The sequence below is a fragment of the Gorilla gorilla genome, chromosome 4 (genome assembly GCF_029281585.2).
Source record: "Gorilla gorilla gorilla isolate KB3781 chromosome 4, NHGRI_mGorGor1-v2.1_pri, whole genome shotgun sequence".
Lineage (NCBI taxonomy): Eukaryota > Metazoa > Chordata > Mammalia > Primates > Hominidae > Gorilla > Gorilla gorilla.
The window spans coordinates 130,743,426-130,759,771 of NC_073228.2; the positions used below are offsets into that span (position 1 = coordinate 130,743,426).

Below are 16,346 nucleotides of genomic sequence, written 5' to 3' on the forward strand. Positions count from 1 at the left end.
TGATCTTTCAAAAAGAAGCACAGGAAGAGGACTAGGCTAGCAAGGGTGCTGGTAGGCTGCATGGTGCCTCTGTACCCATTAATACCTGTTAACAAAAGGCACCCCTTCCAGCAGGAGGTGTAGCCCTTTCCATGGGGCAAGGCTTGGAGGGGATGAAATATCCTCCAAGAGTTCAGAATCCCCTATGGGCCCTGATGCCGATGGAGATCAGAGCCTCTCACAAGGAGGTCCCAAGCTGGTGACCTGGGAAGGGAGGCACTGATGCTCTGCCTGGCTGCCAGGGGTGTCCTTTCACCACCCCACACACAATCTACTCCTTGCATTTTGGACTCTGTTTTACTTCACAGGGCAGGGATGCAAACACGAAGGAAAGAGGTGTGGCACAGGCACAGTTTTAATGTGCAAACCCTTCCTAATGCAGGATCCCCATTGAACGGCCTGGGACCTGGCTGCCTTTGATGATGTCATATCTCATCTCATGAACCAAGATGGCAGGAATTCTCTGCAGCCAACCTTGACAGGAAATCATCCTGGAAATCCGCTGCTTCCTTAATTCATGGAAGAAACAGGGAGAAGGGGTATGGTCCTCTCATGAATGTTGTGCCATTCAGTTGAGACGTGTCACGGGTTCACCTGACAGCTCAGGGACTAAGGCTGGGTGGACGTCATTTATTAATTATATTACAGGGCTGCAATTCACCAGCTACCAAGTTGGACTCTTTGCTCTGGAAATTTAATGTGTGGCAGCTGCGTGCAGCCGGTGGTGTCCAGCATTTTAAAAAGGTCAATTAAGAAACGGTTGATGGTGGTGCAGCTAATGACAGCCCAGGGGGGTGAGCAGGGCGGAGTAAACAGAAGGGCTGAGACATATATTACTGGAATTGAAGTGTCCAAGTGAAGCGTGGTGGGGAGGAAATCTATTGTCACAAGCCATAAAGCACATCTGAGTTTTGCAGCGGAGAGCAGTACAGCTGTTTCCCTCCCCAGGCAGCGCTGGGGGCAGCCAGTGAATGGAGGGCTCGCCTACAAAGGGGACACCTGCATCAGCTCCATCAATTTGCAGACAAAAATCGCTACCCTCCTCGCTGCCTGTTCCTTTGCACTTCTCGTTTTCCCACTTGGGGAACACAAGGCAGATGCTGGAGTGATACTCAGAATGTGGGTCATGTTCTAGAATTCCATATTTTAAGCATTCCGGAAGCAGGGCTCCGCCCCTCCTCGCTGCGTGTGGGCGGGCGGACAGCCGGGAGCCTGAGAGTCAACCCCAGCCAGCGCTCTCCTCAGAAGACATCCGCTCCTGCCTCGGTGCGCGCACAATGCAGGCTGCGGATCAGACCCTTTACACTGCGACGGATAAAAGAGGGACACGAAACCCTTAGAAAAAGTCTATTTTGGACTGTGACAGAATTGGCTCATGGTTGGGGGAAGGCACTGTGTGGGGCTCCTTTTTAAAGAATCAGACAAAGGGGTCTTAGAATAAGTGCAGGGCTGCTAGGACAGGCTTTTTTTTTTTTTTTTTTTTTGCCACATCTACCTGTCAAGCTAGAAATTCAATAGAGCAATGCGAATGCTAATTGATATGCAAAACAGGTCTAGGGTTCCTAGAAATGTCTAATGATCCTCCAATTCATTACGAATGCCGAATTAAGACATGCACTAAATGAGATGGGAGTGAGAACAGCAACCTTTTTGCTTTTCCTTTTTTTCCTTTTAAAACCTGCTTTGGGAAACTTCACAGGTTTTATCATTAAAAAAAGAGTATTGCAATCAGTGGGTTTTGTCTTTCACACACTGGATGTTTATTATTAGAAAATAGCTTCTATCAGCTGTCAGTACCAAACAAGTTGAAAGGAGCGAGCTTCTCACCATATTTTTTTTTCTCCTTAATGATATTTAAATAAACAGCTCACTGTGTGGAGAGTTGCCACGCCCTTTTTCCCTTTAAAAACTGAATAATTAAATGAAGTTTAGTACAAAACATTCTTCAAATATGACTTGTTCTGCATCTGTTATGCTGTCTCCTTGATTAATGGACGCGAAAGAGATGAAAAAGACCACTCAGGCTACCAAAGTACCCGAAAGAATCCATACGAGAAACTGAGAAACAAACTAACTCAAATAAGACCCAACCAAACCAAGAAACCAGTTTTTACGTTGGCTTTTTGATTTTGATTATCATCTAAGTTTAATATATATATATGTGTGTGTGTTTGAAATAGTAATAAAAAAGGAAGAACTGAATTGCATCCGTAGCAGGACAACCTTCCTCATACGTTAAAGAGGTGTTCAGAAAATTCCATACAGTATCTGCTAAATAAACATGTTTGGCAGCTTAGCAAATATCATATGATTGCAGCATCCATCATTTGAAGTAAAACAGCATTTGCTTTCTTCTGGCGGAGGTCGTTGTTTGGAGTGATGTGCTAATATGCTCTGGATGTTCTTAGACCCACAGGCTTAAGGAAGGGCTTGGGGGTCGCTCAGTGCATGACCCCAGTGCAGACACTTCCAAACCCCAAACAATGAATCAACCAACCAACCATACAAATATCAAACAACTGTCTCCTTTGAGTTCCTCTTGACCGAATGGAGGCCCAGCAAGGACGGCTGGTTAGAAGGTACATTGACAGACTTTGGAATGAGGAGAATCACCCTCTGATTGGTCCGACGCCACTCGTTGTACAATCGACAGTGGTACCTAAATGACACCTGGGGATGGGAGAGGAAAAGTAAGAGAAAAGAATTCAGGTCAGCAGAAGTGGATAATCAATACAAGAAACAAATATGTCATTTGAAAGAGCTTCAAAGAGCTGGAAGCACTATGGCAGGGCAAGAACCCTGGGAAAATGGCTCTGGCACGCAGTGAGTGTTGAGAGATTGGGCACCAGCCAAAGAGCACGCTATGTGTGGACACATGGGCAGGGCTTGCATGGTGGCTTCCTTTGTTCCTCCTCATACCGGGTAAATTCAGGATATAAATGGGAAAATGAGGTTATTTCTGAGTTTGGATTTATTTTTGGACTAGTGGTGGATACAATGCCAGCCCTCGCCCAGCTGTGTAACCTCAGCAATGCGCCTATCAGGTGCCTAGGTTCTTCTCTGTTAGATGAGTGGGATGCTAGGGCTTCATGAACCTTCCTGCAAGTTAGACCCTGCACAACTCAAAGGATCCCATTCATACTATGATACGAAGGACACCCTTTGTACTGTCCTGTGGACAACCTGCCCAACAGCCTGGCGGCCCCAGTGGGTGATTCCTAATTGCATCCAGCTCCAGCATTCTATAGCTTCCAGTAAGGAAATCACAGTGTGGCCACTAACTCCCCTGATAAATCTTCTCGAGCCTCAGGCTAGGTGGGGCACGACTCCCTTGGGTGCCCACCGTGCCTCAAGCTTACCCACATGGCACTGAGTGTCCTGAACAGCACTGTGCATGTTTTTCTCTCCCCCTGCACTAGAAGCATCTTGAGAGCAGGCGTTGTGTTGTGTTCATCTTTGCATGCCCAGCACCTGTTACAATGTCTTGCACTTAGGAAATTGCTCAAGAGAGTTTGCTGAGTAAATGAATGAGTGAATAAGCATCCTATATTTTCTGATTGCAACACTGCTTCAAACTTAAGCCTCTCTCTTTTTTTTTTTTTTGGATGGAGTCTTGCTCTGTCACCCAGCTCAAGTGCGGTGACATGATCTCAGCTCACTGTGACCTCTGCCTCACGGGTTCAAGTGATTCTTGTGCCTCAGCCTCCTGAGAAGCTGGGATTACAGGCATATGCCACCATGCCTGGCAAATTTTTGTGTTTTTAGTGGAGGCAGGGTTTCACCATGTTGGCCAGGCTGGTCTCGAACTCCTGATCTCAAGTGTTCTGCCTGCCTCAGCTTCCCAAAGGGCTGGGATTACAGGCGTGAGCCACTGTGTCCTGCCAAACCTCCCATATAATACATGATGGTAGAAGCAGTGACATAATGGTGCCTGAGAGATGCTTGTCTTTTTGTTTTTTTTTTTTTTTTTTGAGACAGAGTTTTGCTCTTGTTGCTCAGGCTGAAGTGCAATGGCGCGATCTCGGCTCACCGCAACCTCCGTCTCCCGGGTTCAAGCGATTCACCTGCCTCAGCCTTCCGAGTAGCCACCATGCCTGGCTGATTTTGTATTTTTAGTAGAGACAGGGTTTCTCCATGTTGGTCAGGCTGGTCTCGAACTCCCGACCTTAGGTGATCCACCCACCTCTGCCTCCCAAAGTGCTGGGATTACAGGCGTGAACCATGGTGCCCGGCCAAGGTGCTTGCTTTTTATGTACATATATTGGAATGAGATGCTTAAACCTGTAGTCTGTTTTGGAGAAGGCTGGCATAAAACATTGATGGACTGTCCAAGAAATTCAGAGTCTGATGTGTAGGTAAGTGCTGGAAAGGAAGGAGCCCATGAGCTTGGAGTGACAAATCAGGTCTGGGCTGTTTAATTATCTGGGAGTAGGTGTGTTGTGTTGATCCCACTAAAGGTCTATGGTGGTCAGAAAGTAGGCTGGCCTGATGACTTGGTCTCGAGTTTCTGGAAGTAGATGAAAGGCAGGCCCTTGATCAGAATGGGCTTTTTAGTCTTCATGGCAGGATCATGAAATTCAAGGCCACTTATTCAAATTTCTGAGGCTAGAAAGCAGATGCCACGGGCCGAGTGCCAGAGAGAGTTGAGTATGAAAATATACGCTTTTAAACTCACACAGATGTGCTTTTCTCCAAAAGTCCCTGAACATGCCAAAGTGGATCAGTTTGGTTTTTTTTTCAAGCGTGATTCTCTTGTATCTATTCTGTCCTGCTGCTGCTTGGTGCCACTCATGAATGTAGGAGAGGCAGGCTGGGAAGCCAGCTGTTCAGGGCCAACAGCGGGAAAGAGGTGGAATGCAGACAAGTATTATACTAATAAGGAACTTTGGCAATATAGGAAGTCTGGAATCTGGGAACATTATGGGAAAGCTGGATTTCAAATCAAGAGTCCCGTTTTCCATGATGCTGAGAGCTGTGCACACTGGCATTAGTAATTGGAGAAGTAGTTATGAGTGCAGGCCGCAGGCTCCAGAGCCAGGCACACGGGCCTGCAATCTGCATCCTCTACTTAGTGGTTACGTGACTTGGGGAGGTAGTTTGCTGTCAACAAGCTTCAGTTTCCCTGTTTGTAAGATGTGAATAATGATATTTGATGTAATGCATATAAAACACCTAGCACAGGGCACAGAGCATACATTTTAGTGTTCTTGGGCTGGTATTTTGTGTGTCTTAAATATAAGAAAGAATTTTGTGACACCCTTTAGATACAGGGTAACAGAAAAAGAAAAAGAAAAAAAAAAAAAAGAAAGACAGAGACAGATTGGGCTATTTCCTTTAAGGCTCTGCTCTCAGCGTGGTCCTGGACCAGCAGCAGGCTGCATCACCTGGGAGCTTGTTAGAATATCAGAATTTTGGGCCCCACCCAGACCTAAGGAATTAGAGAGTGCATTTTAACAAGATCCCCAGGTGATCCACATGTGCATTCAAGCCTGAGACGTACTGCTTCAAGGAACACAGGGAGTCAACGACTTAGCAGGTCTCCTGGTTCCTTGGCCAGGAAATTAAAAAATTCAGCCCACTTGTGTAGACAAACAGATGAGATCTTATTATATATTAATCTATTTTAATTGTGGTTAATCACTACAGTCTGCAGGCAAATTCAATCAATAAGAAGAAAGCAACATAAGAAGATCCCTCTTTGTCAGGGAAAATAAAGGCAGTTGAGCACAACGCCAAGGAGACCACAGGTTTGCACTGCCCTGGGTTAATGCTACTTCTCTAGATGCTCCAAGACACTGCATCCCTGCAATGCAATATAATTGGAAAGAAAGGAGGTCTAATTTAGAAAAAGAATAAGGCAGCGAGGAAAAAGAAAACATAAAATAAAAAGATGCTACAACAATAATGTTAGGAATTTCACTTAGATATTTCTTAAATTTTTGAGTTTAGGAGAGAGGAGGAAGAGAGTATAGGGCCACTATTATAAAAATACTACTCCTTATGGGAGGGGCTTCCTGAAGTTTCTAGTTTATTGATCTAACTAACTTCCTATCATGGGCAAGTCTGCTGTACAAAGAGTTGTGATCGCATGAATATTATGAGAAGGGTTAGAAAATGTTAGCATCCACTCTTCCCATTAGGGAGGTGACTGTGGCTGGGGCAAAGGTGTGCTACAAAGTCACAGCAGGCGGCCTGGTGCAGTGGCTCATGGCTGTAATCCCAGCACTTTGGGAGGCCGAGGCAGGCAGATCACCTGAGGATGGGAGTTTGAGACCGCCTGACCAACATGGAGAAACCCCGTCTCTACTAAAAATACAAAATTAGCTGGGCGTGGTGGCACATGCCTGTAATCCCAGCTACTCGGGAGGCTGAGGCAGGAGAATCACTTGAACCTGGGAGGCGGAGGTTGCGGTGATCTCGGCTCACACCACTGCACTGCAGCCTGGGCAACAAGAGCGAAACTCCCTCTCAAAAAAAAAAAAAAAGTCACAGAAGGCTTTGGGATATCTGATTACATACTTTGATTTTGCCCTTTCTCTCTGGAAGTGGTGTGACTTAGGGATATCGATGGGACTAGGCCTTGGCAAACAGCCTCCTCAGCAATGTGCCCAGCTCACCTATCTACCTCTGACTGCACTGGGGAAAAGGAGTATAGGAGTGAATTGGTCATGGGGAAATACCGTTGAATACCCTCAGGATGCTTATAGGCCGTGTGGGGGATGTGTCTAAAGCAGCCCCACAGTGAGCCTTGTTGGGACAGCGTTCCATTGGCAGTTTCCCCTTTATAAGAAGAATTTAAACAATCAAACCATGGGACTGGGAGTCAGACTTTGAGGAACCGGGTCGCTCATTCATCCCCTTCTGTGCTGGACACTGGTTGCATCAGTGATGCAGTCAGTGGAAAGACTTCCTGTACACGGTGCCTCAGTTCTCCTCCAAACTCCAAACTGGGGCTGATACCAAGTCCATTACCGACAATTTCTTCATGTTTAATGTGGACTCAGTTCTCAGCCAGCTCTCTTTGTGTCTGTCTACGGGTTTCAAATCACTTGTGACATGGACAGTGATGTTTCTAGGACACCTCTCCCTGAGCTCTTAGGGTGGAGCTGACCAAGGCCCTGGCCTCCTGGGGCCCAGGTGTGCTTCTGGAACACAGCAGGTTCCAGAAGGTGGGACTCCATGAGGGTGTGTCAAGGCTGGACCTGCATGGCCACGTGTGCCTGCGAGAAACTCCAAGGCATTCTGAGGCGTGCAGCGTGAGCGCTTGTCCTTCTTCACAGTACCAGGGAGGCCCTTCCAGGAACGGCTCCTCTGAGGAGCCAGGCTTGGACTGACACCGTGTTTGTTTATCTAAGACATTTTCACAGCATATTCTCCTTAAGCTTGACAGCTTGTTTACAATGGGTTTCTGCCGCAGGGCAGTTTCCAAGTGCTGTCAGCTTCTGAATTACGGCTCTTGCCAGGGCCGCTCAGCACAGCATTTATCTGGGACGGAGTTATTCTATATTCAGTAACCTATTGCTGAGCTGACTCCACAGCACGTTTTTCACACCAGTCAAAGGGGGAGAGATGCCTTCTTTCCCTCCTGCTACTTTGCATTCTATAAAGGGCAGGGGGAGGGTGGAAGCTGGGGGAGCAGGGAAGCCGCAGGAAGGAGCCTGGGGCCAACACTCTGCTAGATGCTTGCATGTGTGTTCTCAGACGTTATCTCACTTACTCTTTGCAATAACCCATTGACCTAGCGGTTATCAATTATTTCCTGTATTTTTTTGTACAAGAGGAAGGATGAACAGAGAGGTTAAGTATCCTATTTGAATTTACACTGTTATTAGGGTGATAAATCTTGGGTTTAAACACAGGGCCCTTGGATTCTAAACGCATGCATAGCACTGCCCGTGAGAAACATTTCTGGAATGAAGTATGTTACCATTTTCCTGAAAGAGCCTAGTCTAGGTACCTTTTCTACCCAAACCTTCCTTTCACCTGAGATGGGAGATGAAACGAGGTCACATCCATTTTTTCTTGAGATAACCTTTCTTTTCTTCCTTTCTTCCTTCTTTTCCAGCCACCTATCACCCTGTTTCTTTCTTGTTAGATAAGTGTATGCTTTACAAAGCAGGATTTCAGAAAGGCCTTACATTGGTTTTGAAAGCCCAGCATTTAAGCTCACTTCATCCATCCTTCATCACAGGCACTCTTCTAAAAAAAATTATAGACTAGAAAACCTCTAAACATGGCAAGAACTTATATTATTCTCCAAAGTACTTTCCCATATACACTTTGACTTAAATCTCATAACACCAGGGGAATTTGGCAGGATGGGCATTACCACTATTTCCACTTGACAGATGAGGACACTGAGCCTCACCGAAGCCAAATGACTTTCCCAGGGTGGTGCTGTTGACCAGGAGTTAGACAGTGCTGCTTAGACTCCTTCATTTCTTATTTCTAACCCTCCTCCCATCACAATGGAAGCTACTGGAACAGCTCTGTTGCCTGATTCAAAATGAACCAGGATGCACTTTGGAAGCGTAGACTTTTTTTTTTTTTTTGAGATGGAGTCTCACTCTGTCGCCAAGGCTGGAGTACAGTGGCACGATCTTGGCTCACTGCAACCTCTGCCTTCTAGGTTCAAGCAATTCTCCTGCCTTGGCCTCCCAAATAGCTAGGATTACAGACATGCACCACGATGCCCAGCTAATTTTTGTATTTTTAGTAGAGACAGGGTTTTGCCAGTTGGCCAGGCTGGTCTCGAACTTCTGACCTCAAGTGATCCGCCCGCCTCAGCCTCCTAAAGTGCTGGGATTACAGGCATGAGCCACCGCGCCCAGCTGGAAGCGTAGACTTCTAAAGGAAGCAATAATAGTTTTGCTTGGGGCTTCACTAGCCTGGGAACAGAATGTCTAAATTAACCATAAGACTCAGATAAGTTCTTAGCATTAGAACACTCCCTCTTTACTGAAACTGAAATGTATCTCCTTACTGTTTGAACACTCTCACTGGAGGGGAGGCACAGAGCTGGAAGAGCCATATTATGAAGAAGAGGGAATGAACAGGGTCATGGGAGTGGCAGCTGGAGGAACAGGGTCTGGGAGACACAGAAAGGGAGGAAGTATGTGCTAGAAGCAGCTTCCACATGCTGACACTGTGCTATGGGATATGGGAATGGTATACTTTAGACAGGAAATACATATTGAATAACAGTGGAACGTGCTCAGATTAGAAACGAGCAGGCACAGGAGAGTAATGCCAGGAAGCAGGGGGCCCAGCTTCTGAAAATATTCTAGAAGACAGTGATGTCCTTCCCTGCAGCTCCCAGAGGAAAGCATAAGGAGAGAGATCAAATGTTGCATTTTGTGGGTGCTGTCAACTGGTACTCAAGCGATCAACTTACTGCATGAAGTTAAAAGTTAAAAGAATGAAAAAAGGGATATGTAAAAATTCTTCCTCACACACAGCGAGAACACTTATTGGGAAATGGCCTTTCTTTGGTGGCAGCTTCTCAGCTAGATAAATTAGTGCTTTTATGGGCAGCAGAGTCAATATCCCAACACACAGAATAATCACCAGGCAAAGTGCGGCTCCACGTCCAACAAAGACTTTAGGCTGTGTCAGGACGTAAGAAGGAAATAACCAGCAGGGAGGATTCACGATCTGTGCAGGCAGTGACAGCAATAGTAGTCAAATGCATCGTTCATAATATACTACAATCCCGGCAAAAATGAGAAACATAAACAAGGGAAAGAAAATGCCAAGCCTCATAACAGATGGAGTCCTAGACTACTAGAGGAGAGAAACGTCCATGGTGTGTCTGTGTCTTTGACTGATGGACACCCAGAAGCCGAACTTTTTCTTTATGTGATCCGCCTTAGCAGCACAGACACACACACACACACAAACACACACACACACATAGTCATAAACCAAATCTCATGCTCCCGCCAGCAATCGAAGGTCTGTTTTCTACCGGGCAGGTGAGATGTGTTACAGACAAGAGGAAAGGCTTGTGCCAGCTGTGAGGCTGCCAGCTCCAAATGGCCTGAACCCCAGCCACGGCCCATACTTACTAGTGTCCAAAAGAGGTAAATAGTGAAGAGTGCGACAGTGAGTGCAATCAGTCCGACGGCTTCCAGCCGACTACTAAAGTGCAGGTGGTCCACGGCGCCCCGCAGGCACAGCCAGCCCGAGATGGTGGCCAGGGGAGTTATAAACAAGAAGCACACCATGTCGCCAAACAGAGTCCGCTTCTCATGCTGGGGGCCAGGGTTTCTCAGCCACTGCCAGGTAAAGGGAGACAGAGAAGAGCAAGGGAGAAGGTTAAATGCCAGTGTGGAGTGGAGACACGCTGTTCTGAAGTTATCTTTGCCTTCAGAACCTTGGGAAAAGGCATTTCTGACTTGTTATGAGATAACAAGGAAGTGTTCAGGGCTCATTCCCATGCTCCACCCCCTGAATAATAATGATATGATACAAATAACAATAATAATTTATAGTGTCCTTGCTGTAGATGACCTACTTTTTGTGAAAATAGTCGTTACTATTCTGAATCACAATGATCCCATGTGGAAGGAAGAGAGAATGTTACGCTTGGAAGGTGACAGCTGAGGTAGGAGAAATTCAGTCATGTGTCCAAAGCCTTCCAGTGTCTTGACCCTGGGAATATGTGCTGGAAAGGGTTGGGTTGCTCAAGCCCCGCACATTCCCAAGACAGGCCTGTTTTTAGGACTGGCTCTTGACCAGCTTCTGAGAGATGAGCTCTGAGTCCTAGTAACATTTTGCCTGATAAGAGTATTTTGCATGCCAGAGGCCTTGGGCCACAATACTAGTATGATGAGACACTTTATGCCAACAATGTGATTTATGGTGAACACCTATTTTTGCCCTGGGAGCCTGGAGTTTGAGTAGCTGAGGTCAGTCATGCAGATGTTGCATGTCTGTGTGACTGATCCCAGTCAAAATCCTGAATACTAAAGCTCAGGTGAGCTTCCCAGATTGGCAGATACTTTGCCCATGTTGTCACAAATCATTGCTGGAAGAATTAAGCATATTTGTTTGACTCCACTAGGAAAGGACACATGGAAGCCTGTGTCTTGTTTCTCCTGGACTTCACCCCATGCACCTTCACCCTTTTCTACTTTTAATCTGTATCCCTTTGCTGTAATAAACCATAACCATAAGTATAATGGTTTTTTCTGAGTCCTGTGAGTCCTTTAGGTGAATAATTGAGCCTGAGGATGGTCTTGGGGATACCCAACACAGAATAATACTCACCTGACCCCATGAACTCATTAATGCCCACTCTTGGCTTTTGGATCTTGAACCTCCTCACTTAGGACCACCTCTGACATCTTGATTATGCTGCCATCTTGACTGAACTAATCCCCAAAAGGATGGGGAAAACCTCATGCTTGTTGAAAGACTAAATAGAATTTCTACAGTTAGGAAAATAGGATGGCTGTCCTCCCATTTGGGTACCTGCTTAATGCTTGCTATAATGCTTTCCAAAATCCATTCGACAATAGATTTAATTCAGTGCTTACATACTGGTGTCAATTCACATGGGTAATGAGGCCTGATAGCTCTTCTTCAGATTAGCATTGAAACACTCTACAGATAATTTGACATTCCCATCTCACTGTTCCATGTAGTAAACAGAGGTCAAGGAGTCCAGAGAAGGAGTGGGGTCAAACACAGACGATGGGGTTGGAGTGAGGAGAGACACTGGTACTCTTTGCCTTCCATCTTGTCCCTACCAACAAACAGGGACCTAGCATTGACTGTCTGCTGATGCGTGCCCAGCAGTGCCACATAGCTGGCTTGTCAAACAGGAGCACTGGCCACTTGCAGCCCAAGTGGCCAGGGCAGCAAATCCTACAAAACCACTGGGAGGAAGAGAAGGGCCATGATGGGTGAGACAAGAGTGGGTGGGGCTGACAGGAGAGGGAGGGGAAGGCCATGCTCAAGCATGGAACGACAAAATAGAAAAGCGGCAAAGAGGGAAAGAAGTTGACGAAAGAGCAGTGTAAGGCCTGGCAAAACCCCAATGAGTGAGTAAAAGAAGCAGGAGGTAAAAGGTACCAAAGAAAGTTTTCTGGGAGGTGCCCTTCCTCAAATGTTTGCATGAATCCCCTACACTCCACCTTTCAGGGACAATCCACCTTAAACACGGGCTGAAATGCTGAATACAGTCAGTTTCACCTCGAAAGTGGACACAAATAAATATTAAAACATAGATAATGGGGAGCTGACTTGTCTGTGAATTTAAATACTGCATTATATTTAATATAAATACCAAAATAAGTGCAAATGATATTAATCCTGCCATGTGTTGTCATGCCACCTCAGACATCTCAGCAGCTTCAAAGAAATTCAAAGAGCTCTTATTAATTAACATGTTCTTGCTTGAGTACTGGGAATATCACTATCAAGTAGAGAGTAGAAATAGGGCATTATTGTATCTTAATTTTATAGAGGCTCAGTAAAGTTAAATGATGGTGCCAGGTGATTCAGAAGCTGAACTGAGAAGAGGATCGAGATCTCTACTCTTATTTAGATGCTAGTGAATGTTCAAAAATTAAAATCGCAAGACATTTAGACATCCAGATTATTAAACAATGGTGACCAAATTATAGCAAACCAACCCAATTCTCCTCATGGTTCGGGTTTTCCCTGGAAGCAGATAGACATCTGGTGTACTCTTCTCTGTACTTCCATTTTGGAACAGTAGGCCCTGAATACATATGCTACCGATGTCCACAGAAACACTGACCTCATTAGCTAAGACTTCCCTTCCTTTCTTTTGCTTGGGAATTCTGGATGCATTTTATTAAAACTAACTTAGTACTTTACTTATTTATGTGGCCCTTGACATTACCCAGTGAAATGACTTAGATATGGAAGGAGGGGAGGAGGTAATTACGAATCAATGTTTATCTCTGCCAGATGCAAAATAAATGTGCAAAGACAAGCTAGAGATTATGATTGCTTGTTTCCAGTTTCCTGTTTTCTAATTGTTCTTTGATCTTCCGTATTTATGTGCCCATGATCACCCAATAAGATGAATTCTGCATCTTGTTAACTGTAGTTTTGGGGGGTTCGGCTTACTCTTTGTGTTGTTTGCTGCTGGTTGTACTTAGGTATGGAGTACTTTACACGGTACTATTATGTTAAATTGTGTATCTTCTGCAGAGCTCCAAATGTTACTTATCAATTATACAAACGCAGGTCTGTGAGCAAGATCAGTAGCAATCATCCATCCTCACTGAGGAAAAGAAAAAAGTACCCTTGGCCATGGTAAGAGCTACTAAGTATCCAGATATATCCATATATCGACACAGAATATTAATACAAGCAAAGTTTATAACAGAGAAAATTTGATTACAGCTTATATTCCTAGCAATATGGAATTGTCTAAATAAATTATGGAATTTACTTAACATAGAATACCATACATTAATAGCAATTTCAAATGCTAATGTACATTTTATATTTACTGGCATGACATACTGCTGAGCAGAAAAAAATTCTAGTGGACAGAATGTATAGTATGATCCTATATATGTAAGACATATTTACACAGAGACAGGGGCCACCTAGTAAAATAATAGCTATTCTTGGTGGTGGCATTGTGAGTGGTTTAACACTTTTTTTGTACATTATTTTCTTGTTTTTATAAAATGAACATGGATTCCTTGTATAAATATATGTATATATATCACTTGTGTACAAAACAGATAGAAAGGGAGAGAGACAGACACACAGAGTGAGAGAGAGGGACAGACAAGGCTGTCGGGAGGCAGATGTCTAGCTAGCACACAGCAAACTAAAACAGCAAAACAGCTATTACTGAGAGATGGCTGGGGCAGGCTCAGTGCCACAGCTTGGAGTTTATTATGCAATATCTCACTGAGTCCTCACAACAGTCCTATGTAGTAGGTGATAACAGTATCCCCATTCCATAGATATAAACACCAGGTAGCAGAAAGTTTAATAACTCACCTAAGGAGAGATAGCAAGTGGGTATCAGAGGTGAGATTTAAACCAACCTCACATGTTCTCTTCCTTGTTTTCCTGCTAACATTTTCTTTTTGTACCAAATGGCATTTGTGTGTGTATGCTTGTGTGTGCAAGGTTTTTTAACTTTTCAGCTAGGTGGGACACATTTAAGTCCTGCCGTTTTATTGGGTACATCTGGTAACTGAATGTTTAGTTGGCTGGCCAGGATTTGATCACACTAGTTTCAGAAAATTTTCTTAGGCTCTTGTTCTGGTCTGTGTCAATTCTTTTGCCAAACCATGATGAGGTCTAATTTCTGGGTGTTTAATCTCAGCTACATTATCATGCATTGTGACCTAATTCATAATAGACAAGGGGTTGACTTCCTCGATTACTGTTCTATTACATTTTTGGCTCTTATGTCTTCTACCTTTCTTATCAGTTACGGGGTATATACATTGACTATTACACCTGTTCTGTAGTAGTATCCTCGTCTCCTAAGCATTAATAAAGAACAGGAAGAGGCAGAAGGCAGGCTTGTTCGTGTGTCTGTCTTCCCATTCAAACTTACCTTTATATCACTGGTGTCTAGCACGTGGCCTGCCTCATATCAGGCACCTCATGCTAAATGAATGAGAAGAGCTTATGTCTCTTCAGCCCCTACTATATGCCAAGCACTATCTTATATGCTACATGTAATAATTCATTTACTCCTCAATAATCTTAGAATCATTATTATCACTGCCATTTTATAGATAGGGAAAATGAGACACAGAGAATTTAAATAACTTACACAAGATTGGTCGTGGCTTTAGTTCATGAAGTCTAGCTCCAAAGACTGTGCCCCTAACCATTCTACTATATCATAATTCTTAGTAAAGCATGGGGTCAGGAAGTAGCTGGATGGAAGGGGAGGAAAATGGTTCCATCTTAATTGTACTTATCAGTACAAGAAGGAATATTTACTTATTGAAGTTCCTCTGGTGTGAGATACCAATTAATTTATCCTGCCCACTTGTGGACAGCTTTTGCAGCTCAAATGCCATTCTTGAAGGGTCTTAAGTTTGACCTTAGTCTTCAGCGTATACTTGGTGGTTAGCTATATTTTAAAAGCCAAGGTCAATGATTGAGACTAGTAAATTTTGTGGCATTTTTCCCCTGGTGGATCCACTCATATGGCTGCCAGGGATTCCGTGGGCAACCAAGGGCACCCTTCTGGCATCTTGTTCTCTGGTTCCATCAAAACATGCAGTACAGAGATCATGCTGTTGAAAGCCCCAGCAGTGAGCTGCCTATTTTTCTGTAGAAATCTCATTCTAATCACTTATTTCTGAACCATGAGGTTGATCAATTCTTGGAAATAAGTACAATAAATAAACAAACTAGAAACCCCACCGTAATCAGCACTGAAGGGCCTGAGACAGAAGAGGGGATTAAAGCAGCACTCTACTACCTTGCCACAGCATCATTCACTGGCTGTGAATGTACATCTAAGGTAAGCCAGGTACCAGTGGCTACTTTCAAGGTGGGTTAAGTGTGGATTTGGATTTAATTACAGTGTCAATATGTTAAATCCCCTACTGGTTGGTGGGGAAGAGGGGGTGCCAGAGATGCTGTGTTACAGAACTTTAGACTCTGCCTCCCAGGCTCTGAGTTAATCAGCTTAAATCCCCAAGGTAGACAGGACACTGTGCAGGTCAGTTTGTACTAGAACCAGATTACACTCTGGTGGCTAATAGCTCTGATCGATAACAGCCTTCCCCATGAATCTCCTTAATGAGAAACCATCACAAGAATGAAAGAAACTGATAGAAAGAAAACCATAATAAATTTATGGAGCTAGAAGGAAAAAAAGAGAAGGCATAGTCTCACAGTGTTTACTCACTTGGGCTTATCTGCCTGAGTCTCCTGTTAGGCTGACACTTGGCAGAGTTATTAACCTTGCCTTTCTTGAGATGGGTCTTATTCTGTAAGCCCAACACATTCTACACTAAATTCTCGCTTATCTGGGGAGCTGGAATGTGAGGGGGGCAGTGTAATGATCAGAAGGTAAGTGATAGGTTTCTTGCATGATTTAAAATTGAAGATGAAAGTTGAAAATCATGCTTTTCAGTTAACTTGAAACAAAGCAGAGAACAAAAACAAACTCCTACTAGTGTTTTAAATCCCTGAACTCCACAGTCTGTCAATGAGTTTCCAGGACAGCTGAAGATGCACAGAAGGAAATTCTGACTCCAGGGGACCTTAGGAGATGCATGCTTCAGATATCCATCAAACCAGGCTTGTAACAAAGCATCTCAAAGGAGAACTTT

General features: G+C 44.4%; 1 protein-coding gene across 4 annotated transcripts in view; it reads right to left on the reverse strand.

Annotated features, from left to right (window-relative positions):
- Nucleotides 1–1,775: 1,775 nt before the first annotated feature.
- MARCHF3 (membrane associated ring-CH-type finger 3) overlaps nucleotides 1,776–16,346 on the reverse strand; it is a 163,559-nt gene continuing 148,988 nt past the window's right edge. For all 4 annotated transcript variants that reach the window (XM_055389312.2, XM_019028573.3, XM_019028572.4 and 1 more), the window contains exons 4-5: nucleotides 10,107–10,316; nucleotides 1,776–2,709 (exon numbers count right to left, since the gene is read on the reverse strand). In XM_055389312.2, the coding sequence (XP_055245287.1) occupies nucleotides 2,551–2,709; nucleotides 10,107–10,316 (369 nt within the window). In that variant the 3' untranslated portion in view covers nucleotides 1,776–2,550. The remainder of the gene's footprint in view (nucleotides 2,710–10,106; nucleotides 10,317–16,346) is intronic.